Here is a 27,938-nt window from a genome sequence, read left to right on the forward strand (position 1 = left end):
GTGCACTCTAGACTCTTGAGATGTCTTACTGTAATGCAATAGAGGACGCAGGTGTGTGATTTGATGTTAACATGTGACTGTCACATTAAAATTAACCTTCTGCTGTTGAACACTGCCAGCACTAAGTACATGAAGATTATATTCAACCCTTACAAGTAGAAAATGGACATCTGCATCCAGTTTCAGTTTGAGCAATAATAGAAATGTGCTGTACAGCCAACCATTCGACACAAATTTAGGAGACACTAAGTAAGGAGAGGGTTGGAAGGAAGGGTGCACAAAGACAAAGTACAAAGACAATCTGGAAACTCTCATTTCTGTTCTTCATTCTATTCCAGATATTTAATTTTGTTTTTGGTACATTTATTCTTTACTCCAAATGACAAGATAGTACAGATTTTGCTGTCAATAATCAAGCTGTTGGTTCACACCAGTTGTTAACAGTTACACTTTTTCCTGTAGCTGTTTTCCTTCTTCACTGCCTCCTCTCAATTTAGTATTGTTCTCTCATTTTTGGTCTTTTGTTCCCTTATGGTCCATACATTTTTTCCTGCTAAACACTTCTGCATGGGTTGTATTTAACTTGGATAATCAATGGAAAGGTTAAACAAAAATCTAACGCTAACATTTTCAGAAGGAGAATTGATTTATTAACATAGTACATTGGAGTCGCCATTGTAAAACAGGTATTGTTTAACCAGGGAACTAGGAAAAAATACCACTATAGAGCTACCAGTAAAGATGTCCACCAAAACGCAACACCAGGTGTTTTTGCAGATGCATAATCTTTCAGAGCGAAATGATTTTTGGGCAAACACTGAAAACACTGCCAATGTACTATTTACAGTTAAAACGGTTTACCAGCCATTCGCTTAGGTTTGAACAGTTTCAGGAATTGGTCAAGTCATTGCTAGACAACTAATCTAGGTTGAAAATATGCTGAACAATTATCCCTTCATTTACGAGGCAGCAGTTTGAACATTTATATCCAAAGCTTCCTACATCCAGACTATATTTGTGAATTCCATTCTACTGGAGACACAAATATCAGCATATAATTTAGTAAATCAAATTGAAATTTTTAAAAAATCCATTCATAAAACATTTTATTCCACTTACATCAACTTTACACATTTTCTTGATAACAGTTATGCTTGTGTTCTTATGAAAAGTCCAGAAGACATGAATGCAGCTAGCCATACAGCAATATATCTCATTACTTCCCTGTTAACTATTTCACAGCCACATGCGTGTTAGGCAATCAAGACCACAAAGCAAAAACTAAAAAAGGAAGTTACCAGATAAACACATGGGAAGGTCTTTACCTCTTAAAACATACATTATCAAAGGTAAGCGTTCATTTTTACTGCATGTTTGCTTGTACATTTGTTCTTACGTTGACAATAATTTCTTTTAAATACAAATAAAACGTTCAGATGTCATGTGTAGCAAAATGAAGACATGAGCAATGGTGAATATTGCAACTCATGGAATGTTAATCCTCCTCTGCCCTATCCCAAAAATCCTGAGACACGTAATAGATGGTGCAGGTTTTGATCTACATATTAGCAACTCTCTAGAAATTGCACGACTCGTACTGAATCTGCCATTTCCCCAATACAGACACTAAGTTATGGGCATCCTTCTTTGCTAGTACAGGAAACAATTGACATTAGCTTTGTGGAAACCACAGCTACAAAGAGTACTAACCAAACATTTAAAACTTGTATAAAAATTCCACACCCTGAATTTACATTGGCCATCTGAAACATACAGTACAAGAGTTCCCAATATGAATTGGCTCTTCTCCCCTATCAAACACAAACCACATGGGAAACACAGAGACCCAACAAAAGTGACAGAAGCTCTCCAAAGACCTAAAATAGAAACTAGTGGGACAGCAAAGGTTACAAATAGTCTTGATGGTGAAGATTCAGGAATGAGGCAGACAGAACAAGAAGGCGGAAGTTTAGTTCTCTCCTCCCTCGCCAGCATCAGCTTCTTCCCCCTGGTTGTCTGAAGTCCACAACTAGAAAGATAAAATTCCAATTAGTGTCTTGGTATCATCAATAGACCATAGAACCATAGAAGCTACAGCACAGAAACAGGGCTTTTGGCCCTTCTTGGCTGTGCCTAACTATTTTCTGCCTAGTCCCACTGACCTGCACACAGACCATATCCCCCCATCCCCCATACACTTCCCATCCATGTATCTGTCCAATTTATTCTTAAATGTTAAAAAAGAACCTGCATTTACCACCTCGACTGGCAGCTCATTCCATACTCCCACCACTCTGTGTGAAGAAGCCCCCCCCTAATGTTCCCTTTAAACTTTTCCCCCCTCACCCTTAACCCATGTCCTCTGTTTTTTTTCTCCCCTTGCCTCAGTGGAAAAAGCCTGCTTGCATTCACTCTATCTATACCCATAATTTTATATACCTCTATCAAATCTCCCCTCATTCTTCTACGCTCCAGGGAATAAAGTCCTAACCTATTCAACCTTTCTCTGTAACTGAGTTTCTCAAGTCCCGGCAACATCCTTGTAAACCTTCTCTGCACTCTTTCAACCTTATTTATATCCTTCCTGTAATTTGGTGACCAAAACTGAACACAATACTCCAGATTCAGCCTCATCAATGCCTTATACAACCTCATCATAACATTCCAGCTCTTATACTCAATACTTTGATTAATAAAGGCTAATGTACCAAAAGATCTCTTTACGACCCTATCTACCTGTGACGCCACTTTTAGGGAATTTTGTATCTGTATTCCCAGATCCCTCTGTTCCACTGCACTCCTCAGTGCCTTACCATTAACCCTGTATGTTCTACGTTGGTTTGTCCTTCCAACGTGCAATACCTCACACTTGTCAGTATTAAATTCCATCTGCCATTTTTCAGCCCATTTTCCCAGCTGGTCCAAGTCCCTCTGCAGGATCTGAAAACCTTCCTCACCGTCTACTACACCTCCAATCTTTGTATCATCAGCAAACTTGCTGATCCAATTTACCACATTATCATCCAGATCATTGATATAGATGACAAATAACAATGGACCCAGCACTGATCCCTGTGGCACACCTCTAGTCACAGGCCTCCACTCAGAGAAGCAATTCTCTACCACCACTCTCTGGCTTCTTCCATCGAGCCAATGTCTAATCCAATTTACTACCTCTCCATGTATTACCTAGCGACTGAATTTTCCTAACTAACCTCCCATGCGGGACCTTGTCAAAGGCCTTACTGAAGTCCATGTAGACAATATCCACTGCCTTCCCTTCATCCACTTTCCTGGTAACCTCCTCGAAAAACTCCAGATAACAAGCTATGCTGTACAATATGGGGAAATTTAAGTTAAATCGCAATGTATACCTTTCCTCCAGGGCGACTATCTTGGAATAACATCACAAGTATTCAGTGCCCCCTCATTCAGATTGCAAAACCTTAAATTTATTTTATTTGGAAATTTACAATCATGGTGATTTAAAAGGTCACTCACAAAGTGCTCACACAGAACAGGAAAAAATTAGAAAGGCAAAAAGAAATATCAAACTTCATGTCCAGACTTGCAAGAATGCTTACACTGCAACAAACCACTTAATTTTAAAGACAGTAGACAAAGCTACAAAATAGAGATATAGAAATAAGATACGATTTAAAGAAGACAGCTGAAGCAGAAAATGAAAGCAACTGGCTTTAAACTAATCACCTTAACCTGTATGTCATAAATTGTTGTTGCCTTTACAACCAGCAAACCAAATGTATCAGAATGACTTGAATTGGTAATTCAAATCCTTGCACGTTTAAATAATGTATGAATTCTAATAATTTATTGAAAAGTTGAAGTTTACACCTGGTCCATACTATTTAGTACCCTTGGATAAAGGACTTTGATTTTTCACATTACATTAAGTGCCTAAGTACTTACTGTCAAGTTATCTCGCAATAACTGCATTATTAATGTGCTGTCTTTGTAGGAATCTTCATTCAGTGTATCAAGCTCTGCAATTGCTTCATCAAATGCCTTTAAGAATGAGAAAATATAGTTAAATGTGATAACCAGCTAGAACTATTTTACCCAAGCTAATTTTGTCTGTACTTACAGCCTTTGCAAGAGAGCAAGCTTGTTCTGGAGAGTTGAGAATTTCATAGTAAAACACTGAAAAATTAAGGGCCAGTCCTAGGCGGATAGGGTGTGTCGGCTGCATCTCTTTTTTACTGATGTCAAACGCTTCTTGGTAGGCTTGTTGTGAATGATGCACTGTGGCTAAAACAGAATCATAGCTCAGTATATGGCATTCATTTTAAAGCATGCAGCTACCTACAGTAACCCAAACTAATGCACAAAATGTAATATAATTGGAATTTAAAGTCAATGGTTAATTCAATAGTTTTAAACCTATTAGGTTTTATCCTACTGAATGCATTATTCTATATAAAAAATACAAAGTAATGAATAAAGAATTCAACCAGCATATTACAAATTATGAAGGTCTCTCCAATTGGTGTTTTAGAAATGTCATTGTACATTTCACAGAATATTATGCCAGTACCAGATATATACAGTTACACTGAATGCAGGGGTTGATACTGAAAGATGGAACACTAACTCCAGGCATGCAGCCAGTCACCCAATCACAATGTCTAAAATAAAACATCCCTCGCCTTAGTGAACTTCCCATTCAGAGAATTAACTCCAGTAACCCAATGCCAAGTGCACTGCAATGAGCATTTTTCAAATTCAACTGAATCCGAGCCAATGACACGTGCAAAACCCCAATCACATATTTCAAATTCAATTTTCTACAACTCAGCTTTGTGATAATACAAACTGCAATTGTGATGAGCTTTTCCAAAGACAAACAAGGATAAAGGTCAGAGCAGCTTGATATTATTTGCATAAACTTTTAACAATGTCCCAGATGGAAAACTACTACAAAATGTTAAGTGTCTGGAGTCCAAACTTGGGTTTGTAGGAGACAGTGGTGTGCTCTTGTGACTGTAACTAGCACACCACAGGGATAAAAACTGGGAGCCTTACTGTTACTTACATACATTAATCACACAAGTTAATATAGGAGGCATGATTAAATAGTTTGCAGATGACAAAAACAGGTATTGATAGTGAGGATAGTCTCAAATTACAGAAAGATTCATTAGCTAGCAAACCAGGCTAAGTAACAGCAGATGAAATTTAATTTTAGGTGCAAAATGATGCATCTTTGCAAATTAACAAAGGGAATACCAATATAGTGAATATTAGATCTTTAGGGAGTACAAGTGTACAAGTCCAAAGATTCCTGTAAGTGGCAGCACAGGTAGACAGGTGACAAAGCATGCAGAATGCCGGTCTTACTTAGCAAGGTTATGGAATACAAGAGCAGCGGGGGGGGGGGGGGGCAGAGCAGAGAGAAGAGGAGGCAGCAAGGTTCACAACTGGAATATTGTGTTTAGTTTTGGTCACCACTACAGAAGTGAAATGATTGCTCTGGAGAGAGTGCAGAGAAGGTTTGCCTGAGATTTACTGTCTTAGGAGAGACTGAGTGTCTTGGAACAGAGACGGCTGAAGGGGTAACCTGACAGAAGTACACAAATTTGAGGGGCATGGTAGACAAGGTAGGCATCATAAAGTCCACCCTTCCGTGATCTGAAAGCAGCTTCTTCTATAAACCCTTAGGTGTATGTTTGAAGCAACCGGCAAGATGTTTAAATGGGATACAAGGAAGATTCTGTTCAATGAAGCTGGTTGGAATTCAGAATGCAATGGAACTTAAAGGACATCTGTAGAGGCAGGTTTATTTTTTGAAAGCAGCTGTTGGTATCTGGTGAATGATGACAGAGGTGGTGGAGTCGTATTATGTATAACAGGCAATTAAGACACTTAAATAGGCAAGACTCTGAAGGATCCCAATTCTAATGCAGGCAAATGAGATTAGCATGGATGGGGTAAATCACAGAGATGTAGTGGGTTGTAGAGACTGCCCTGTACAACCTTATGACTCTACAAAAACAAAGGTGAAGGCAGAAACTCAACATTTATCTATCTAGATAAATGTTTGAATTGCCAAGGCATGGAAGGCTATGGTACGTGGAGGTAAATGAGATTAATGCAGATGGGTACATGGTCACCACTGACAATTATGCTTAATGTTTTTAAAATGGTAACTTAATCAAAACCTTTAAAACTAAGTTCTCTCCCATGCTGCATAATACAAAGGAGCTATGACACATATGGCTCTTTCCCAGCTTTGAAAAGCAATGGAAGCTCCAAAATGACACCGTTTTCAGTGTGGCTGTCACATTAACCACATCTCCTGCATCGATAAACACAAAGCTTGATGTGTTGAACTGCAGCTAAAACATTGGCGATAAACTTCACGTGTCCTTGAAACATTGCCACAAGCAATTCTGATTTAGAAGGCACCTTTCTAGCTTATTTACTTAGTGATTTAACAGAGTGACACCAATTCCACCTTTTTAACTAGTTCTTTGTTACGTAACTCTTAGCCTTTTAAAAGATCCTCTAACATTCACTGATGTGCCCAAACTGTAATGACTCAAAATTGCCTTAACTTTTCAGACAACATGGTAAACACTTTCTAAACAAGAGGCTGCAAAATCAGTGTTTGCTACTATGATTCTTGATGGATTCAGAGAAAACAAGTTCCATTGCCTGGCAAAACAAATCCCTTGATGGCCCTTTGGGATTTGTAAACAGCTGTCGATATCTGGTGAACGATGCCAGAGGTGGTGGTGGAATTATATACATGTAGCAGGCATTTAGACACCTAAACAGGCAAGACACTGAAAGATCCAAATTCTAATGCAGGCAAATGGATGGGGTAGTCCCAGCAATCCCAGCTGAACACCTACATCCTAGCAAAGATGCAAGCTTTAGGCAGGTGACCAAGTACACTTTTCCCCACACAAAGCCTGACTGTCAATTTATATTCAGGAATTTTTACCTCCAGCCAAAAATGTGACAACCAATGCACAGCAAGCCATCAAAAACACCATCAGCTGGTGGCTCAGGTATGCACTCCTGTATCACAATCACAAATGCCCCACTTCCTACTGCAGCAATACAACTATAGAAACTCAATTAAAATCCCAGTTGGCAGACAAACTAAAAGGCAACAGAACCTAAGACAAGCAACACACATAAAAACTGCTGGTGAACGCAGCAGGCCAGGAAGCATCTATAGGAAGGGGTACAGTCGACGTTTCAGACCGACTAACTGAAAGAAGAGATAGTAAGAGATCTTACTACCAGCAATTTTTGTGTTGCTTGAAATTCCAGCATCTGCAGATTTCCCCGTGTTTGAGAATCTCAGGCAAAATGAGATTGATAATAAATGGCTATGACAAAAAGTATAAGACCATTTGCAAAGGTACATTGTGGTAGTGGTAAGACTCTTATTCACAAGGTAGACAATGAGAAATCTGCAGTTAACAAACAAAAGGAAGAAAGCCATGGATTGCACAAGTTATGAAAATGATTATGTCAGCAGAAAGATTACCTTATTTATATTGCACGAGTTCTGTTAATGTACCTGGGGAAGTCGAACCAGGCAACAACTAGCAAGTTTATGGAACAGTAATCAAAAGGATTATAAAAATGCATTTGCAAAAGGCAGCAGGGTGGGTAGTTAAGTAGAGTAGCAAAAGAGATACATGCCTTAAGGTTAGGCCTGGGAGAGTGAAGGAAAGGAAGTCATGGCAGAGTCATATTAGTGGTCCTCAAGAGGTATATTATTATGGTCACATTACAGAAGGGAAAATTAAGCATTTCCCTGACATTCATAATGGATGGATTTTTGATCTCTTAAAATAATATCCTTAGAGGGCTCAACACACTAGATGCTAGGATGATTTTCTCCCTAATTGAGGCAGCTAGAGCCAGAACAGAGTTCTCACCCGGAGGCCGAGCAACTCATTGGAATTATATACCCACGAGAGCTGTAGGGCTCTTCTGTTAAATACATTTTAGACAGATGGATCTTGAATGTAGATTTGAATACAGATTTTGAAAATAAATTTATATTGAATATCGAAGGATAGAGGCAAAGACCAGCCCTAATATTCATAATGGCTGAGTAGTTTCAGGAGTCTTATTATATTCTTTATTATAGTCTTACTGAACTTGAGTATGTTGCTGGGGATGTTCACTTACTGATAAGGATAGAGAGGCTTGGTGTGGTTCTTAACTTGGAACAGGCAGTCAAGTTCAGACTTAAAACACAACTGACAATTGAGGAGCCTGGAAAGGACCTGTTTACCACAGCAGACATCAATAAGTAGAGTGTATAGATTTAAGGTAGTAACATTAAGCATAGGTAATTGGATGGCTTTTCCTCTCCCATCCACCAGAAGTGTACGAGGTAGGAATCCTCAGCACATGGCAAAGACCAAGGCCATAAAGGAAAATTAGTTGGTGTAGCCTGTTTGGCCAGTATAAGCATGGACAAATAACCAACCTCAATCCAATGCATAAAACCTAGAAGGATGCTATATGCTTTTAAGTTTAATTGAGAATAAAGTGACAAGGTGTAGTTTAGTGAATAGTTCCTCATCACGTGTATAGTTTTGGCCTGAAATTCAAATATAAAAGGATGTTATAGCAATTGAAAAGTTGTTCTCAATGCACAAAGCTAAATGACAGTGAAAAGAACAAAGCTGCAACGGTTATTAGCAGCAAAAGTTTTTGAGGAAGTCAGGTGAGGCAAAAGGTATAGTTGACATTTTAGGTCAGAACTGAGTATAAAGGCAAGAGAGCCAGTATAAAGAGGCAGGAGGAGGATGGGTGGTAAGAAAATGTGGAGATAGCCAGAGGTTGGGAGGTTGTAAGTGGAGATAAAGGGTTACATAATACCAAATTTATAAGGAAGGTGATGAATTGAGCCAAACAAGGGAAGGAAGGAAGGTACAAACAGAAGGGGAGGGGCAAGGAGGGGATCTGTTGGCTTGTGTGTGAGGGTAACAGGCAAAAGGATTGGGGAGGGGAGTAACCTAGGCTACAGGAGGCTGAGAAAGGTTTTGTAAAGTGGGTGTCAGCGGATCAGTGGATCAGAGGGAGAAAGGAACAGAAGGACATGGGTTACATGAAATTGGAGAATTCAATGTTTATGGCATTAGGTTGAAAATTGCTAGAAGAACAACCCCTCATACTTATTGGGTAAATATTATTTTTATTGATGTAATCATTCAATGTTTCATAGAAGGCAATATGGAATAACTGAACCTAAAATAGTATTTTTTTTTAACATGTGGATTCAATAAAGTGCTGTAACCTCGGCATACTTGTGCAAGGCTATCTCTGATAGTCCAGATTGAAGATACATGGATCTCAGATTACCAAGATGAGAAACAGCCAAAGTCATTGATCCTATTCAATACAGCTCTTTTGGCTCGAAGGAAAATAAATTCAGTTTCATTCCTATCCAATATTCCCATACCAGTAAAAGGAACATACAGTACTAAATCTTGAAATATTTTAGCCTACATGTACCAGGAATCAATCTTCCAAAAGTTGTTTTTTCTACTAACTATACTGCCAGAGCTAAAGAAACATTGATCAAGCTACCTGGACATTAACTACATTCCAGTCACAAGTGGAACTTAAGAGTTTGCTCCCCAACTATATATCAAAACCTTACAATAGTTGTAATAAATGCAGTCTCATTAGAACCACCCCGGATCAAGTGTATGGTCCCAAAACATTAGTACAAAACAGCAGGGTTGTCCATTAGTTCGGCATTAAAATAAGAATCAATTCCTATCCCACTAACACAAAACTATTTCTCTTCTTTAATTTTACCCAAATTAACACGCAAGCTAATTGACTGGAAAATTGAAAGCAGACATTTTTGGTTGAAGCAATAAATGGCAAAAGTGATCCTTCAGTTGTATCAATGTCTTAACTGCAGAACTATCACTACCTAAAATTTGAAGTCTTTTAAAAGCTCAAGTCCAAATGACCAAATATCCCCCTCCTCATTATTCTGCTCCTCCTGTTGCACACTCTCCCAAAAAAATAGCTACCGGGGCTCCTGCCATGGTTAACCATAGACTACTGCCATAACATTTGCCCCAATAAAATGGTACCTTCTGACAAAAATAAGCCAGGTGTAGTACTATCCATATTAAATTTGGGGCATATTCAGTGGTCTGTCTACATCTGAAATTCCCACGAGAATTGCATTATATCAAGAGAAACAACTTGGAAGCTAGTTGGATTTACTGCACTGGGTTTGACTTGGGGTGAAAATATTTATGGAAGTCAAGTACAAAAATTTTAGGTAGTAACCCAGAATTTTCATTCAGCCTGAGTGAAATGATCAAGAAGATGCCGGAATGTGAATCTCAATAGCAATTTTAGCATTTATTACCCACCCTTGACTGCCTCAGTTTGGGAAGAATAAAGAATCAACCACTCTGGAGAGCCTGCAGTCACATGGGCCAAACACTAGTACCTAACTGGGTTTCATTTCACGTCACCATTTCCAAGATTAGCCCTTCCTTAAAAATTTCACTTTTGTTTAATTACTTGAACCTAAATTCTTCAGCTGCATGGTAGAATTTGAAATCAAGAGATTAACTGAGCCAATTTACTGCAGTGAGGAGTGATCTTATTGATACAAACAAGATCCCAAAGACAATGAATACTAGAGAGAGTCTCAATCAAGGAGAAAGCCATTTGAAACCATGTATAAATGTTCCTTTTTGCAGGTACAGATCTCCAGAATTCTCAATTCCATAGGATTGTGGAGGGCTGTTCACTGGATGGATTTAAAGTAGACATTCTCTCTCCCCGCACCCCCAAAAAGACCAGGGAACTGAAGGATGTGGAGCCGGCACAGGAGGGCCACAATTTAGGACCAATAAGTCATGGGTATACTGATGGCCAAGTGGTCTACTCTTGCTCTCCTCCTCTCCCCCACCCCCCACACTGCCAACATCAATGATCCGAACTGACTGCAAAGTAAACTCAATGACAACCCTTAAAATACCAAGCCCCATTTTACAGAACTGTTGTGCAAAAGCCTGAACTTTCCATCGGGTTTTGGACACATGAATAATTCACATTTGGGTTAACCAGTACATGGAAATGAACCACAGACCCACTTATGAAACACGTAGAATATGTCATTAGTTTCAATAATAGATTTACTACATATTCAAAACAACAATTATATAGAATATTGTCTAAATATTAGCTGCTACATTGAAACTGCAATTCTCATGCATAAACTTCTGCTTTTAGTAACTCATCCCAATATTTCACATTTCAACATACCTTTCTTGTCATCACCAGAAGCCACTTCAGCTAAGTAACGATAGTAATCTCCCTTCATTTTCAAATAGAAAACTCTGCTCTCTGGAGAACTAGCATTGGCAATCAAGTATTTATCAAGAAGACCCTGTTAAATTGAAGTAAAGACAAAGATTAAAAGCCCAGCACTACAAGCTTTCACGTCTCAAAATTTTAGATTCACAATGCATTCCACATTGCACAGAATTCAAACATGAAATTAGAAAATTCAAGCTCAATAAAGCATTTTCTTACAACATAGAAGTACTGGATTACAGTGCAGATGCATTAGGAAGCATTAGCATACCCGAAACAGCACTACATTGCCATGAGGTAATGCTCACTTTCACTTTAAGGAGCTCAAGTCCAGTATTTCCAGAACCACAGGTATTCGTCACAATAATCACACAAGTCGAGCACCCAACTTATTGGTTTATTTGGCGATATCCAAGCTCCATCACACATTACTCCTTGGCTGCTGGGCAATCATTCTTAATTGTTCAAATAATGTTAAATAAAGATCATGGTCTTAATTTGACAATTTGTATGATACAGTTCATTAGTGAGGAATGCCCACTAACAAATTGAACTCCATACTATAAACAGATATACAGGTGACATAATGGGCTAGATACATTAAGCAGCATGAACAGCCAAACCACCTTGCAGAACTATATTAGCATAATTTTGGAAAGCAAAGTTTGTGACCTTATGCACCCAATGGTATTAGAACTGTATTGAACACTTAAGATTTAACAGCATTCACCTTACTATGCTCTTTATTCAGACAGAAGGATAACCACGGTAGCATTCTCTCAAAGCCCGCATAATAGAAGCCATCTTCAGTTAATTTAACACCGCACTTTATTAATGACCAACAACAGCACAAAGGCTATGGGATCAGAGAATATACCTTAAGTTGTAGTACTGAAGACTTGCACACACTAAGTTGCTCCAACACAAATATGTAAAAAGTTAGCCACTCACATCCCATCCAGGGGAAAAAAAAATCCAATTTGGCTAGCTAGCACCTGTCTCAGTCAAGGTGATGATATGCCTTACCACATAGCAGCAACTCTTCACAATTTGCTGACCAATATTCAGTAAGTTTCACCAGAAATCAGCAGAGCTCCAGAAGTCAATGTCTGTCCACGTGTCTGGTAAAAGTGAGATGAATGGACATAACCAAAAAGAAAGCAATCCAAAAGTTGGAATTCTTTGGAGGAAATAGGCAACAAGGAAGTCAATGAGAGTTACTGGATGTTGTTTACTTGTATTTTCAGAAAGTCTTTGACAAGGTGCCACATGCAAGACTACTAAACAAGAGGGAGAAGCAGAGTGAAGAAAAAAAGGGGGCCTATTCTGGTTGACTGCAGGTGACTAGTGGTGTTCCACAGGGGTTGGTGTTGGGTCTGCAACTTTTCATATTACACATTATTGATTTTGGTGGCAGAATTGATAATTTTATGGCCAAGTCTGCAGATAATACAATGATAGATGGATGGTGTCGAGGGAGCAGTGAGTCTGCAGGACATAGATTAGGAGAATAGGCAAAGAAATGGCAGATGGAATAGTGTAGAGAAGTTTCTGGACGTGCACTTCAGTAAAAAAAAAGCATAAACTGATTTCTAAACCGGGGTTCTCACCTATTTTATGCCATGGACCCTTACCATTAACAGAGGGGTCCATGGAACCCAGGTTGGGAACCCCTGCTCTAAATGGGGAGAAATTTAAAAAAATTTGAGGTGTAAGGGGATTTGGGGTTCCTCATACTAGATCCCCGAAAGGTCAGCTTGCGGATTGCATTGCCAGCAAGGAAGACAAATGCACTGGTCATATTCATTCCCAGAGTGCTAGAATATAAAATAATGCAACGCTGAGGCTTTCCAAGGCATTGGTCAGACCACTTCCGGTGTATTGTGAGCAGTTCTGGGCCTCATTTAAGAAAGAATGTGCTGATATTGGAGTGAGTCCAGAGGTTTAATAGAATAATTCCAGTAAGAGTTAACATACAAGGACCATTTGATGGCTTTGGGCCTATACTCACTGAAGTTTAGAGAATAGGGGTGGGGGGTGGGGGGGAAGAGATCTGATTGAAGCCTATCACATATTGTAAGGCCTAGATTCCACTAGTGAGAAAGTCAAGGACGAGAGAGGGGGCAAAGCCTCAGAACGGAAGACTAACCCTTAGAAAAGAGATGAGGAATTTCATTAGGTGGTGAATCTGTGGAATACTTTGATAGATGGCCGTAGAGACTAAGTCAGTGGGTACATTTAAAGCAGAGGCTGATAAGTTCTTGATTAGCCAGGGCTTCAAAGGCAACGGGAAGGAGGCAGAATGGGGTTGCAATGGAAAAATGTATCAGACATGATTGAATGGCACAGTAGACTTGATCAGCCAAATGGCCTAATTCTGCTTCTGTCTTGTGGTCTTGTATCTCAAGCAAAAGGAGATGGTTGTGATTACATAGGACAATTTTCAAGTGTTGTTTGCCTAGAATTTTTTGTTTATGATAGACCAGTTGAAGCTGAACATAATTTTAGACTATTTGTATCAAAATTTGGCGAAACAAAATTAATTTTTGAATATAATGTGCTGAATTGCATAACAGTACCGACACCTTGCAATATTTCAACTAAGCTAAGAATGTTTTGTTGATTTTCATTTGTACTCAGTGCCCGAGGCTTCTCACTTAACTGTCTAACAATCATCCAGCATTGACAAGATTCTAGTTGCCCCGATACCGTTTCTCCATGACCGCAATGTCTTGGTAAAGCCTTTCACCATGCTCATTATTGACAGCGCCAAGATTTGCAGGAAAGAGATCTAAACAGGAATGCAGAAAATTAATCTTTAGTGGCATGTTGCACTTCAAGGTTTTGTATGCTTGAAGCATATTGTCAACCAGCTGCAAGTAATTTGGGGCTCTAAAGTTGCTAAGAAAATATTCAACAGCATCCTTGAATACCTTCTATGCGATTTTCTCCGGTTTCACTAGAAGTTGTTTGAACTGCCTGTTATTGATGGCCTGTTTCATTTGTGGATGAACAAAAATACCTTCCTTAATCTTGGCATTAGTTATTCGAAGTTAAATTATGAATTGAAATTACAAATACAGGCGATTATAAAAAAAGGTGAATGATTGGGAAATTTCATGGTGATTTTCATGATCAGGACCTCAAAATCCATTATACACTCAGGAAGTAAAACTTTCATTGCCCAGTTATTGGAGTACAAGCACCCGAATGAGAACAGTGCTATCAACAACCTCCTCCCCTCCGCACCCCCCCACCACATCCATTAAAGTCAGAAGCAAGAATGCTCAATACTATTCACTGCTTCTCAGCAAATGAAATTCCGTACTGCACATTGTAAGACCACGTACTATTCAGGAATAGGATGATAGTACAGATGAATGAATGGATGAAGGAGTGGCGCAGGGGGTAAGGTTTCAGATTTCTGGATCATTGGGATCTCATCTGAGGAAGGCATGACCAAAGACTCAAGTTAACACTGCAGACAACAGAAAACCATCAAAAAGTTGCCTAAAGACACAGGACTGTAAACCAGTCTAGATTTGTACTTGTTTAAATATTTGTGAAATAAAAAGTACCAAAGTTTTAGTTTTATTTCTCCTAGGGCATATAAACCAAGTTTAACAATGAGAAATAATGGTTCCTCTTAATGACTGTTTTAAAGTTTAATGCAGATGGAGAGTTCTCAGCAATTGTAAACTACATTTTTATTTAAATGTGCAACACATATGACCCTGATTCTTTCATCCTCAAATGTTAATAAAAACAAAGATCAAGGATACCTAAAGAATTGAGACAAGAACAAGACTATGGTTGTGTCCTGTGTAACAAAAAAAATCCCAAAGGTTACTCAGCAGAAATTCTGCTTTGACTGATCACAACTGCAGAAATTAAGTGGTCTGTTAACTGGTATTACAGGGAAGGCACTAGCATGAACAGAGATTGGCTGACTGTGGGAATAGAGGCCTTTTTCTGGTTGGCTCCTGGCAATTAGTGGTGTTTTGCAGGGCTTGGTGTTGCATCTGCTACTTTTCACATTATGCTAATGATCTGATGGTTTCAAGGCTAGACTTGCAATGAAAAAGATAGGTGGAAGGGCAGGAGGGGTGAGGAAGCAGGAGTCTGCTGAAAGACAGATTAGAAGAATAGACAAGTATGTAGCAGATGGAAAACTGTTATCCCAACGAGTCAGTGTTGAACCATGAATCTGCCAAGTCTCATCAACCTGCACCTGGACCACTGCTCTCCATAGCCCTCCCATCACCCCACCCCCATCAATCCAGATTTCTCTTAAATGCTGAAATTGAACCTATATCCACCACCTGCACTGGCAGCTCATTCCATACTCATGCCACTCCGAGTTAAGAACTTCCCGCTCATGTTGTCCTTAAACATTCCACCTTTTACCCTTAACCCATGCTCTCTAGTTGTAGTCTCACCCAACTTCAGTGGAAAAAGCTTGCTTGTGTTTACCCTATCTATGCACCTCTTAATTTTGTATACCTCTATCAAATCCCCATTCGATATTCCCTCGAACATACAAGTCCTAACCTAATTAACCTTTCCTTATAAATCAGGCCAAGTCCTGGCAACATCTTCCTAAATTTTCTCGGCACTCAGTCTTTACATCTTTCCTGCAGGTAGGTGAATAAAACCACATACAATACTCCAAATTAGGGCTCCCCAACATCCAATACAATTTCAACATTCCAACTCCTGTACTCAATACATTGATTTATGAAAGCCAATATGCCAAAAGCTTTCCTTACTCCTGATCTACCAATCATGCCTGTTTCAGTAACCATGGATCTGTATACCCAGATCCTTCTGATCTACCACACTCCTCAGTACCCTGCTGCTCACTATGCAAGACCTATCCTGGTTGGTCCTCCCAGAGTTCAACACCTTACGTGTCTGCATTAAATTTATCTGCCATTTTCCCAACTGGTCCAGATCCTGCTGCAAGCTTTGATAGTTTTTCTTGCTATCCACTACACTCCCAATCTTTGCGTTCAACAAATCTGCTGATCCAGTTTACTACATCATCCAGATCTTTGATATAGATAACAAAACAATGGACCCAGCACTGACCCCTGGAGCACATACTTGCAGAGAAGCAACCATCTACTACCACTCTCTGGCTTCTTCTGCAAAGCTAGTGTCTAATACAATTTTATCTTGAATCCTCATCTTGAATGCTAAGCAACTGAATCTTCTTGACTGACCTCCCAGGTGGGACAACATCCACTGCCTTGCCTTCAACTTTCTCAGTAGCTTCCTTGAAAAATTCTATGGTTGGTTAGCCATGTTGACCATTCCTAATCAGTCTCTGTCTATCCAAATACTTGTATATTCAGTCCTTTAGAATACTTTTCAATACGGATGTCAGGTTAATGGCCTATAATTTTCTATTTTATTTTTAGAGCCTTTCTTAAAACAATGGAACATTAGCTATCCCCTATCATCTAACCCCTCACCTGTGGCTAAGGGTATTTTAAATATCTCTGGTAGGGCCATGAGCTTCTGCACTAGCCTCCCACAGGGTACAAGGGAACACCTTGTCAGGCTCTGGGGATTTATCCACCCTAATTTGTCTCAAGACTGCAAACATTGTCTCCCCTGTAATCTGTTTAGGATCCATGATCTTACTGCTTTCCCTTTCTATAGATTGTCCATTTCCCAAATAAATCTATAAGATGTCCCCTATCTCTTTCAGGTCCATGCATACATCACCATTCTGATCTTCTACAGGACCAATTTTGACCCTTAATATCTTTTCTCTTAATATATCTGTAGAAGCCCTGAGGGTTCTCTTTCACTTTGTCTGCTAGAGCAACATCAAGCATTCTAAGCCCTCCTGACTTTCCTTCATTTGTTCCTAACTGCCTATACCTGCTATGCACCTTTTTCTTAACCAGAGCCTCAATCTCTCTCAAAAATCCAAGTTCCCTAAACCTGTTATCCTTGCTTTTTATTTGTACAGGATTCCTAAAGGGTTAATTTGCAGGTTGCATTGCAAGTTGAGGAAGGCAAATGCAATGTTAGCATTCATTTCATAAAGATATGAGGCTAAGGCCTTAAAGCATTTGGCAGACCAAATCTGGAGTATCATAAGCAACTTTGGGCACCATATCTAAGAACAGATGTGCTGTCATTGGAAAGGGTCCTGAGAAGGTTTACGAGAATGATCGGAAGAATGAAAGGGTTAATACATGAGCATTTGTTAGTCTGGGCTTGTACTTGCTGGAGTTACAAATGAAGAGGGAACCTCATTGAAATCTACCAAATATTGAAAGGCCGAGATAGAATGGACGGGGGAAGAATGTTTTCCATAGTCTACGTCTATGGTACAGCCTCAAAATAGAAGGATGTCTCATTGCAGATGAGGAATTTCTTAAGAGGTGGTGATTCTGTGGAATTCACTGCCACAGATGGCTGCAGAGACCAAATCATTGGGTACATTTAAAGCAGAGGTTGACAAGATTCTTGATTAGTAAGGGCATCAAAAGTTACAGGAGAAGGCAGGAGAATGGGTTTGAGAAAGATAATAATCAGCCATGATCAAATGATAGAGCAGACTCAATGGGCCAAATGGCCTAATTCTGCTCCCATGTCTTACGGTCTTACTCACTACTGTACATGTATCACTTAGTCTACGTTTTCTCCAAAATACATTTTAACCTGATATGGGCAAGTACATGTATCAATTTTGTTAAATTTGCATAGTAGGGAAAAAGTCTTTAGTTTTTATGGACATGGAATAGAACATGGATTTACTGTACCTACACTGTACAATGAACTTTGCACATTCTTTCTGACAATGGACTGATTGGGTCAAATATTTCCCACAATCAAATGGTTAATTGGGCACAGACTCCAGCACCGTTGCACAACAGCCGCAGTTTCCTCTGTCTGTAACATGCAGTCCAGCATCTCAAGTCTCCTTAGACAGCACCTACCAAACCAACACCTTATCAGCTAGAATGACAAAGACAGCAAGGAAAAGGATCACCTCCAAACCACACAGCATTTTGACTTGGAAATATTCCCATTCTTTCAGTGGGTCAAAATCCTGGAACCTTGCTCTTAACAACACTGTGGAAGAAAGGGAAGGAGGCACAAGAGGGAGGTGATAGACAGGCGAGGAGAAAGTGAAAGTGTGGAGACAGAATGGAAAGAAGGGGAAAGGGGGGCGGAGGGGGAATTACAAGTTACAGAATTCAATCTAACCTGATGAAATTACTTTTGGCAATTTCTCCCCATCTGTGGCAATGAATTCCACAGAATCACCACCTCTTAAGAAATTCCTCATCTGCAATGAGACATCCTTCTATTTTGAGGCTGTACCATAGTCGTAGACTATGGAAAACATTCTTCCCCCGTCCATTCTATCTCGGCCTTCCAATATTAGGTAGGTTTCAATGAGATTCCCTCTTCATTTGTAACTCCAGCAAGTACAAGCCCAGACTAACAAATGCTCATGTATTAACCCTTTCATTCTTCCGATCATTCTCGTAAACCTTCTCAGGACCCTCACCTAATATCCTCCTCCCTTTTCTTTCATTGTCCACTGTCCTCTCTTACCAGATTCCTTCTTTAGACCTTTATCTCTTCCACACATCACCTCCTTGCTTCTTACTTCATAACCATCTTCCCCATCCACCTACTGCCACCTTACCTGGTTTCATCTATCACTTGCCAGCTTGTATAGATTCCCTCCCCCTATCTTCTTATTCTGGCTTCTCCCACCTTCCTCTCCAGTCCTGATGAAGGTTCTTGGCCCCAAATGTCGTATTGTTTATTCCCTGCCATAAATGCTGCTTGATCTGCTAGCAGTTACCTTCTGACAAGAAATTCAATGCTGGCTCAACCTGGAAAGCCCACATTCTTTAAAAATAATCCAGAAAATTTCACTCAATTGCATTAGACTTAAAAGCACATAACATTAAAGCTCAAGACCATACAATTTCAGTGCACCCAGGACCTTTTCATAATTTAAAGTGACATCCATGGATTAAGTTCACAATTCCTACAAATACTACAGTTTCCAATGTTTTTGCTTAAATACAAATTGGCATCAGTGGTTCTGACCTTCATCTCAACTCACTTTGCCCTCTTTCCCAATCTCATAGCCTTGTGTCTTCTATCAAAGAAACCCAATTACCAAAATACAGGTAGCTATTTTTGGACTCCTTCAAGATCTTAATTACCAGAAAGGTTTTACCACCAGTTATCTTACCATTGGATACAACAGGGTCTTTTAAGAGCCTCTTAGATACATGGAGCTTAGAAAAACAGAGCTATGCACTAGGGAAATTTTAGGCAGTTTCTAGAGTAGGTTACATGATCGGCACAACATTGTGGGCTGAAGGCCCTGTAATGTGCTGTAAATTTCTATGTTCACCTTCAGCCTGAGGTACCCAAGTCATTTGCAATTACACTCCAAGTGTAAAATCTCTGTTTTGGTATATCTCTGCATATTTCTAAATATCTGCCTATGCCCAAAGTCCATAAATAATGTGACCATTTCTGAACATTAACACCACCACTTTTGATCATAAATTGCTAAGAATACTAGCTAATATTCTATACAGGTAAGTAGAGATTTCCTCCAAATAATTGATAAATGATACTCAGCCTCCAAGTATAGTCATTGCCTTTTGCTTTTACTACAATTTTGTATTCAACAGCCAGAAATTATTTGGCAACTTGTGGATAAACCAAATTGTTCAAAATCATGGCGCCACATTCAACACAAACTGGAATCTATCATTTGTGCAAACAGAAAATATTTATGTATTGGTTGCCTGCCTCCATCACTGCCTGCTTTGCAGCTCCTTACACCCTAATTTTTTTAATTTACATTTCACTCCCCTTCAGGGTTAAAATTACTACTGACCAAGCTTTTCCACCTGTTCCAAGATACCCTTAGAAGACTCAGCTCAATCGATTCTGTTGCTGACTCCGCCACAGTACTTTGGAACAGTTATGTCAGAGTATAAATACATCCAGATACAGTATAATATAGGACAACATTCCACACAATTAGCTATGATCTGCAACTGCTAAATACTGGCCAGGATTTGATATCATCAAATACACCAAAAAGCTGTTAGCCAGTACATGCTGAACTTGAAAGGTACTGAATAACCAAATGATTTTCAATAAAAACTGTTCAGATGCTTACTCTGAAATATCTGATAAGACATGTTGGATTGTAAGATGTCAGGTAAAAGTTTTGGTGCACATCCGTATAATTCACTTCCAAACTGTATACAATGCCTTGATCTGACACCTCTAGCAGAAAATGGAAGCCGACAATGCAACACTGCTCTTGCATTTAATTAATTTTACCCAAACACTACAAATGCTTCATAAAAACCATCAGGGTAATTCAAGCAACACACACAAAATGCTGGTGGAACACAGCAGGCCAGGCAGCATCTCTAGGAAGAGGTACAGTCGACGTTTCGGGCCAAGACCCTTCGTCAGGACTAACTGAAAGAAGAGATAGTAAGAGATTTGAAAGGGGGAGGGGGAGATCAGAAATGATAGGAGAAGACAGGAGGGGAGGGGTGGATCTAAGAGCTAGAAAGATGATTGACAAAAGGGGATACAGGCTAGAGAAGGAAGAGGATCATGGGACGGGAAGCCTGGGGAGAAAGGTGGGAGGGGAGCCCAGAGGGTGGCGAGCAGGCAAGGAGTTATAGTGACGGGAACAGAGGGAGAAGAGATAAAAAAAAAAGGGGAAAAAATATATAAAAGTATTAAATAAGGGATGGGGTGTGCAGGGGAGGAGGGGCATTAGCTGAAGTTAGAGAAGTCAATTTTCATGCTATCAGGTTGGAGGCTACCCAGACAGAATATAAGGTGTTGTTCCTCCAACCTGAGTGTGGCTTCATCTTGACAGTAGAGGAGGCCGTGGATAGACACATCAGAAAGGGAATGGGACGTGGAATTAAAATGTGTGGCCACTGGGAGATGCTGCTTACTCTGGCAGACAGAGGGTAGGTGTTCAGCAAAACGGTCTCCCAGCCTGCGTCGGGTCTCGCCAATACATAGAAGGCCACATCAGGAGCACCGGACGCAGTACGTCACCCCAGCCGACTCACAGGTGAAGTGTCACCTCACCTGGAAGGACTGTCTGGGGCCCTGAATGGTGGTGAGGAAGAAAGTGTAAGAGCATGTGTAGCACTTGCTCTGCTTACAAGGATAAGTCCCGGGAGGGAGATTGGTTGGGGGTTGTGGGGGAGGGGTGTGGTGAATGGACAAAGGAGTCGCGTAGGGAGCGATCCCTGCAGAAAGCAGAAAGATGTGCTTAGTGGTGGGATCCCATTGGAGGTGGCGACGTTATGGAGAATTACGTGTTGGACCCTGAGGCTGGTGGGGTGGTAGGTGAGGACAAGGGGAACCCTATTCCTAGTGGGGTGGCAGGAGGATGGGATGAGAGCAGATGTGCGTGAAATGGGAGAGATGCATTTGAGAGCAGAGTTGATGGTGGAGGAAGGGAAGGCATCGATACTCAATTCAAGGCCACCCCTCCCCTCATTTACATGAAGCTTCTTTATTTCAATTTACCAAACTCTATGGCAGAGAGGGATACAGAACTCAATACAAAAGTATTTGATTTTGCCGATTTCCGATACCCAAATTTTTTCAACTCAAACGCTGTGACAACATTGTCTACTGTCCCATCTCCTTCTGAAAATTTTGCACTTTGATTACAAGCCCATCTGTTTTCTTTGAGCATGTTCCCAAAATGCAGTCTAAACCTTTGCTTATAAACTGTTGTTTCCCTTTGCCCTTAGTCTTTGACAATTCATACAAAGCTTTATACATCCAACATCTTTCTACCACAATTAACCAAAAAATCCTCAGTTTCCACTTCAAGTCCCCTTGGAAACAAAAACTGATCTAAAAAAGCAGAAATCTGATGGAACAAAATGATTTGTCAGTATTTCAAGTCTGAACTTTCATCAGTTCTAATGAAGGGTCACAACCCTGGAAGGTTCACTTATTCTACAGATGCCTTTAACTGCCAAGCTTTTCCAGCTTTTGTTTCAAATATCTTGCATAAGGTGTCAACTGACATTTCTCATGGCCATGTCATTCTAATATAATTCTAGAAATTTGCCTAATATCCGACCTCAACAAGCTAGTAAAATGATCAAAAAAGGTTTTCATCTTCAGCCAACCCCACTGTAGACCAATTCCCAAATTGGCAATCTATATAATTGCAAGATAACACAACAAGCCAAGCAACTTGTTACATTCTGCCCTTTAATAATGGCTATTTACATTTGCTTCCAACTTTGCCCACCTCCAGCAGTATGGATTACCTACCATCAATAGAGATCAATAGCTACCCTCATTTCAGATATCTCCTGGCAGGTCTCAGTAATAGCACACCCAAAAACCAGACAACTTATTTCAATCTGAAATGCATTTGTTTAATGATACATAACTCTTCCCCATTTGATTTTCTCTAGCCTTTAAACAATCCTCCCAAAGGTATCTTCTTTTTAAAATAAATTTTATAACGTACTTGCCTATGGGACTTGACTGATTAGTGACTCTTATTCTGGGGTCTTTTAGCATATCAATGAAATTAAGCCCTCAACATTGTCTGGGTTGTGCTGACTCTTTGCAAATAATGTCCTGTTATACTGAGTCTTAATACATCATAGGCTGGCTACTTGTGAACAACAGAGAAGATATTTTATATACAAGAAATAATTCCTATTTTTGATTATTCCTATTATTTTTACGACTTCAATGCATAGTCCAGCCAAGTATTAAGCAGAAAGTACAAGCCCTTGAATAGAGCTCAACTTCTAATACACTTAAACAGACCCCTAACTGGAATACATCTCAGCATCAGAAGTGATGCAACAGGTTTCCATTATCCAAATGGATGGAACTGCAATTTCATTCTTATCTAACCTACCATAGCCCAAAAAAGCCACAAAGACTTCACTCAGATGTTTACAGACAGCCCAACGTTCCATCTACTGTTTACCTCTTGAATACCAAAACCGTATTTCCCAACATTGAATTTCCCCATCACATTTTTAGACCTAACCATTTCCACAGATTTGCCATGAATGGTTGACACCAAGTTGTAGACAATCTTTTTCTAATTACATGACTAAAGATTTCGAAGTCCACCATGAACCATGTTCCTACTTACCAATGGCATGCCGTCTTCAAACACCTGAGGCAGAACCAAACAAATTAAAACAGTGGCACCCTAGGCAATGCAGGCATGCTTCCAGGCCCATATACTCTCCTAGTGGAGAATATTATTTATAGCTCACCTATCACAAGTATCAGTCCTGCCACTGATACCTGTAGGCTGGATTATCTATTGTTCCGGCCTGTACCCCAATTTGCAATCTCTAATTTCTAGTCAGCTACCAAACCCATTTTAAGACTCACATTGCATTGTGAGCAAAGCTGGTGAAAGTCCAGATTTTAAAGATGGCACTTAATTAAAATCTTCCAGTGGCTATAGTCCCAGAATACTCCAGTATTTCTATGTTTGTCAATTGTGATTTTCTTTATTCCACTGGCAGCCATATCTTCACGTCTAGCCCACAAACGTGGCCTGCTTTCCTCAAGATGAATCTTGGGATTATCCCAAATAATTGGGCATCAAATTCTGTTCGAAAATGATGCCCTAAAATGCTATAGAGCATTTATCATGTTGAGAACATGAATGGAAATTGTTTCAGAGATTGGGTAAGAATGCAGTGAAGTTCAAGGCAGAGAGGGGTATTGTTGCATTTGACAACTCATCCTCACTGTAATCACTATGAATTGTTTTATGCAAACACGAGGAAATCTACAGATGCTGGAATTGTTTTAAATAGGTTGGGTAGGGCAGCTTCATTTGGCAGGTAACCACTCTGTAACTTTTATGCAAACTAATGGCCCAGAACACTGCAGAATTATAGCAAAAACTGTAGATGCTGGAAATCTGTAACAAATAGAAAAGTCAGGAAAAAACGAGGTTAGGCCACTGAGTATTTCAACAGCTTTTAACTTATAGAAGTAATCCTGCTTGCCCACACTGCATGTTTGAAACAAAAAGTCAATGAAAGAATTCAGAGGATCAACCAGCATCTGTGGAAACAAGACCATGCGCTAGTATTTGTTATAAACATTGAGGTGACTCACTAATGGAGGTGGATTTTTCCAATTTTAAAATTGAACTGTTAAAAATGATCACATTACCAGAAACTCAACACAAAGCATACACAGAACTACAATGTCATTACCAAAATTTTAAATATTACATCTACAATTCAAGTCATTGTACCACCTATTCCTATAAACAAATTAAGTGAATATAAATGTCATGTAAAACAAATGCTTCTAATACTGGAAACATTAAAAATAATCAAACAAAATAACTCAGTTCTTAATCCCCTAATTTCTACTTTGATCCAATTTTAGTTTGCACAAATCTGTTTTTCCAACAATGGTTACACACCTCCAAGAGTTGACAAATAAAACCCAATATGAAATGATGTCACTTCATCTACGCCACAGAGTTCTTTCCTGGATTAGACACTTATTTTTTTCAAATTATCCAAAAAATGCAGCTAAATTGAAACCTGATACAGTTAAATTGACATTTAATGTTTCCATGCATTTTTCCACATTTACAGTTCAATTCTTCCCCCCCCCCACACCAAGGATCAGCTTTTTCTTCCACTATTTACATGTATTAGTAATTTGCTGTGGTGTTAGTCAGAATTTGACATACAACCATCTGTAATAAAAGCATGAGCAAATATGCTAGAGAAACAAAACTTGTTTAGATTTACAAACATAACCCAAAACAACTCCCAAACATTTGAGAAGGGTAGCTGAAGTTCATGCCTTTTGATGTCATACCAAGCTTTTTAAAACTCAGTGAATGGGAAGTGCAGTTGGAACTATCCATTCTGTCACAGGTTGAAGAAACCAGGCCTCAAATTTTAACACTTGGAAAAAATCTGAGAAATAAAAGCTAGAAGCCTTCCTTATATTACACTCAGGCAATTTAATACAAAGCAATTAAAAGACCCAAAGTTTATATTACATTTGATTAAAAAAACAAATTAATCTATACAAAACACGTGTTTATTGCACACTTCAAGCAGAATTTTCTGGAGTTGGATAATAAAGGGGAGGGGAAGAAAAACCAATAAGGCTCCAATATTGTTCACTTTCAAAATGCTGCAGATAAAAAAAATTGTACCTACCAATCCGTTTTACATGAAAGCAAGATCACTGCAGAAGCAGAAAATGACCTCATGGTGCAAGAATCACTTTCAACCCTCCACCACTGCAACAAAAAAATCCTACCAGGAAAAGTTCACCTGAATCCAAAAATAAATAGGGAGTCTTCAACCTCACCTCTCCGCACCCTTTAGCAGGTCTACACATCAGCACCAGTGATTAACCGATTTGCAATAATCCTTTAGTGACTAGCCTAAAGCTGTGTCACCTAAAGTAAACCGTTATCAGCAGCCTTCAAAGGCACGCCCAATAAAAACCAAGCCTAGTATTGCAATAAAACAGTAAAGTTAAACAAGGAGCCTCATTTGCATGTGCATAATCAAAGACGATTAAATAACGACTTCAGTGGGGGGGGCAATAACATGTTAAAATTTAAATTATTATACTGTATACTTTAAATTTTGAATTAGACAATAATGCAAAACATAGCCGGGAGGCGTTGAGAGGAAGGCCTCCAATGGCAACGCCCAAAAATCTGGCTGCGTTTCCTTCACCTAATCCGAGACTGCCCGCTATTCCCTCTCAACAAAAAGAGTCCGTTATAACCGATTCCAATATAAGATTTCTTTACGGACAGATTTAAAATTCAGACTCATGAGAAACAAGGTCAAAGCGGTGACAAGTAAATGCTGCGGCTCCCTGGTAATATGGATTGTAACATCTCAAACCACCACCCCTCCAACCGGAGGTGAGGAGGAGACTGAACAACCGCAGATTTCCTCCATTTACAGAAAGGGAAACGAGACGAGAGGGAGGATAAAATGATTTTTTTAAAAAAAACAACCGATTGTAATACTGCCAGACGAAAACATCTGCAAACCGTAATAATACTGCCTTTATCGAGCTATATAGTTCAACGGCTTCGAATGTAAAATTTACACAAGCTGAAACATCGTTCAGAAATATGTATAAGGAATGCAGGTTTCTCGATTGTAAATGGCGACCTACCCTGCCTTACACGTTTTTTTAAACAGATGAGGTAATGACTTGGGAAAATAACCGAGTTTACTCTTCCACACCCTTGTTAAACTGGAGGTGCTAATATTTTTTTTAAATATAAAAGGACCATTAATAGCCGAACACTGATGAGATCCACCCTGCCTTGCCCTCCTCACCAACACATCGTTGCAGATGTCCCGCAGCTCGGCCTCGATCTTCTCCCGGTACTCCCGGGCCATCTGCTGCTTCTTGTCGTTGCCCTCGGTCTTCTGCTCGATGCTGGAGATGACCCTCCAGGAGGAGCGCCGGGCCCCCACCACGTTCTTGTAGGCGACCGAGAGCAGGTTGCGCTCCTCGTTGGAGAGCTCCAGGCCCTGCTCGGTCACGGCTTTCATCGAGGTCGCCATGTCATCGTAGCGCTCGGCCTGCTCGGCCAGCTTGGCCTTCTGCACCAGCTCGTTCTTGTCCATGGCGGATGGGAAGAGGGGGGAGGGAAGCCGATCGCTCTCGCACTCTGCGGGGTCGGCGTGTGAAGAAAAGAAAATGGAGGGAGGAATTATTTTTCAAAAAAAGCGACGAGATAAATCCCTTCCCTCCACTGATTTCCACCCTTCCCCACCCATTGTGAGTAAAATCGAGGGGCGAAAGAAAGGAAGGGATAGAGAACAAGGCTCGCGAACTCCCCACCCTTAACAATAAAAGGAATTGCGACCCTTTCCCAGGGAAAACGCCCCATTTTTTTCCTCTCCAAAGCAAAAAGGATCTCAGTGAGGGGAGGGAGGGGAAAAAACGAGCCGCACTGCCGTGCCGGGTGGCGGGGGCAAGTGGGCGAGGGTTCCCCGGCGGCGCAGCGGGGCCTCTGCAAGCCGCCCTCGGCCAGGGTGGCGACAAGTAGCACCCCACCCCGGTCCCGGTGCTGGAGCCTCCATCGCCCGCCACCCACCCTCCCCCTTGACGCTCATCTGTTTTTTAATTCTTGTTTTTTTGTTGTTGTTCCCCGATGCACTTCGTCCTCCTCGGTCGATGAATGAATGAAGGGCTGGGGGGGGGGAGCGGGGTGGGGTGAGGAACGGAGAGAGGAGAAGGGGGGAGGAAGAGAGAGCGGCCGCCCTTTCTTTTACCTACTGTCCGAGTTGAGCCCTCACGGTGACTCTGGCGCTCAGCGAGTGAGGAGGAACCGCCGCGATTCACCTCACTTGACGCTCGTTCGCCTGCTCGCACTCGCACTCGCTCGCTCTCACACACACTCGGTGGGTGGGGGAGGTGATGGCGCTGCCACTGCTCAGATGAGGGGGGAGGGGAGGGGAGACGGAGCCTTTTCCTCTCTCAGCTGATCCTCGAGCGGCTCTCCGCCGCACGGG

The 27,938-nt window shown here is 40.4% G+C and overlaps 1 protein-coding gene across 2 annotated transcripts; it reads right to left on the reverse strand.

The window, feature by feature from the left end:
• Positions 1-1,089: 1,089 nt before the first annotated feature.
• On the reverse strand, positions 1,090-27,938 carry LOC134350306 (14-3-3 protein beta/alpha-1). Of its 2 annotated transcripts, none has more exons than XM_063055362.1 (6): positions 27,703-27,938; positions 26,754-27,091; positions 11,299-11,422; positions 4,106-4,269; positions 3,931-4,026; positions 1,090-2,029 (listed from the first exon to the last, which is right to left on the reverse strand). In XM_063055362.1, exons 2-6 carry the CDS (start codon positions 27,045-27,047, stop codon positions 1,970-1,972), a joined length of 738 nt encoding a protein of 245 aa, XP_062911432.1. In that variant the 5' UTR covers positions 27,048-27,091; positions 27,703-27,938; the 3' UTR covers positions 1,090-1,969. The 2 variants fall into 2 exon arrangements, with proteins under 2 accessions (XP_062911432.1, XP_062911424.1); XM_063055354.1 differs by having other exon boundaries at positions 27,699-27,938.

This window comes from Mobula hypostoma, chromosome 1, assembly GCF_963921235.1.
Source record: "Mobula hypostoma chromosome 1, sMobHyp1.1, whole genome shotgun sequence".
In the NCBI taxonomy this organism is placed as follows: domain Eukaryota; kingdom Metazoa; phylum Chordata; class Chondrichthyes; order Myliobatiformes; family Myliobatidae; genus Mobula; species Mobula hypostoma.

Bases quoted from the DNA above. Each gene is read 5' to 3' on its own strand.
- LOC134350306 (XM_063055362.1), bottom strand. From the start codon at position 27,047: ATGGACAAGAACGAGCTGGTGCAGAAGGCCAAGCTGGCCGAGCAGGCC. The intron at 4,027-4,105 runs GTAAGTACAGAC...TCATTCTTAAAG, and splicing joins CTTGCTCTCTTGCAAAGGCT to GCATTTGATGAAGCAATTGC. The intron at 2,030-3,930 runs GTAAGTACTTAG...TTATCTTTCTAG, and splicing joins TATTGCGAGATAACTTGACA to TTGTGGACTTCAGACAACCA.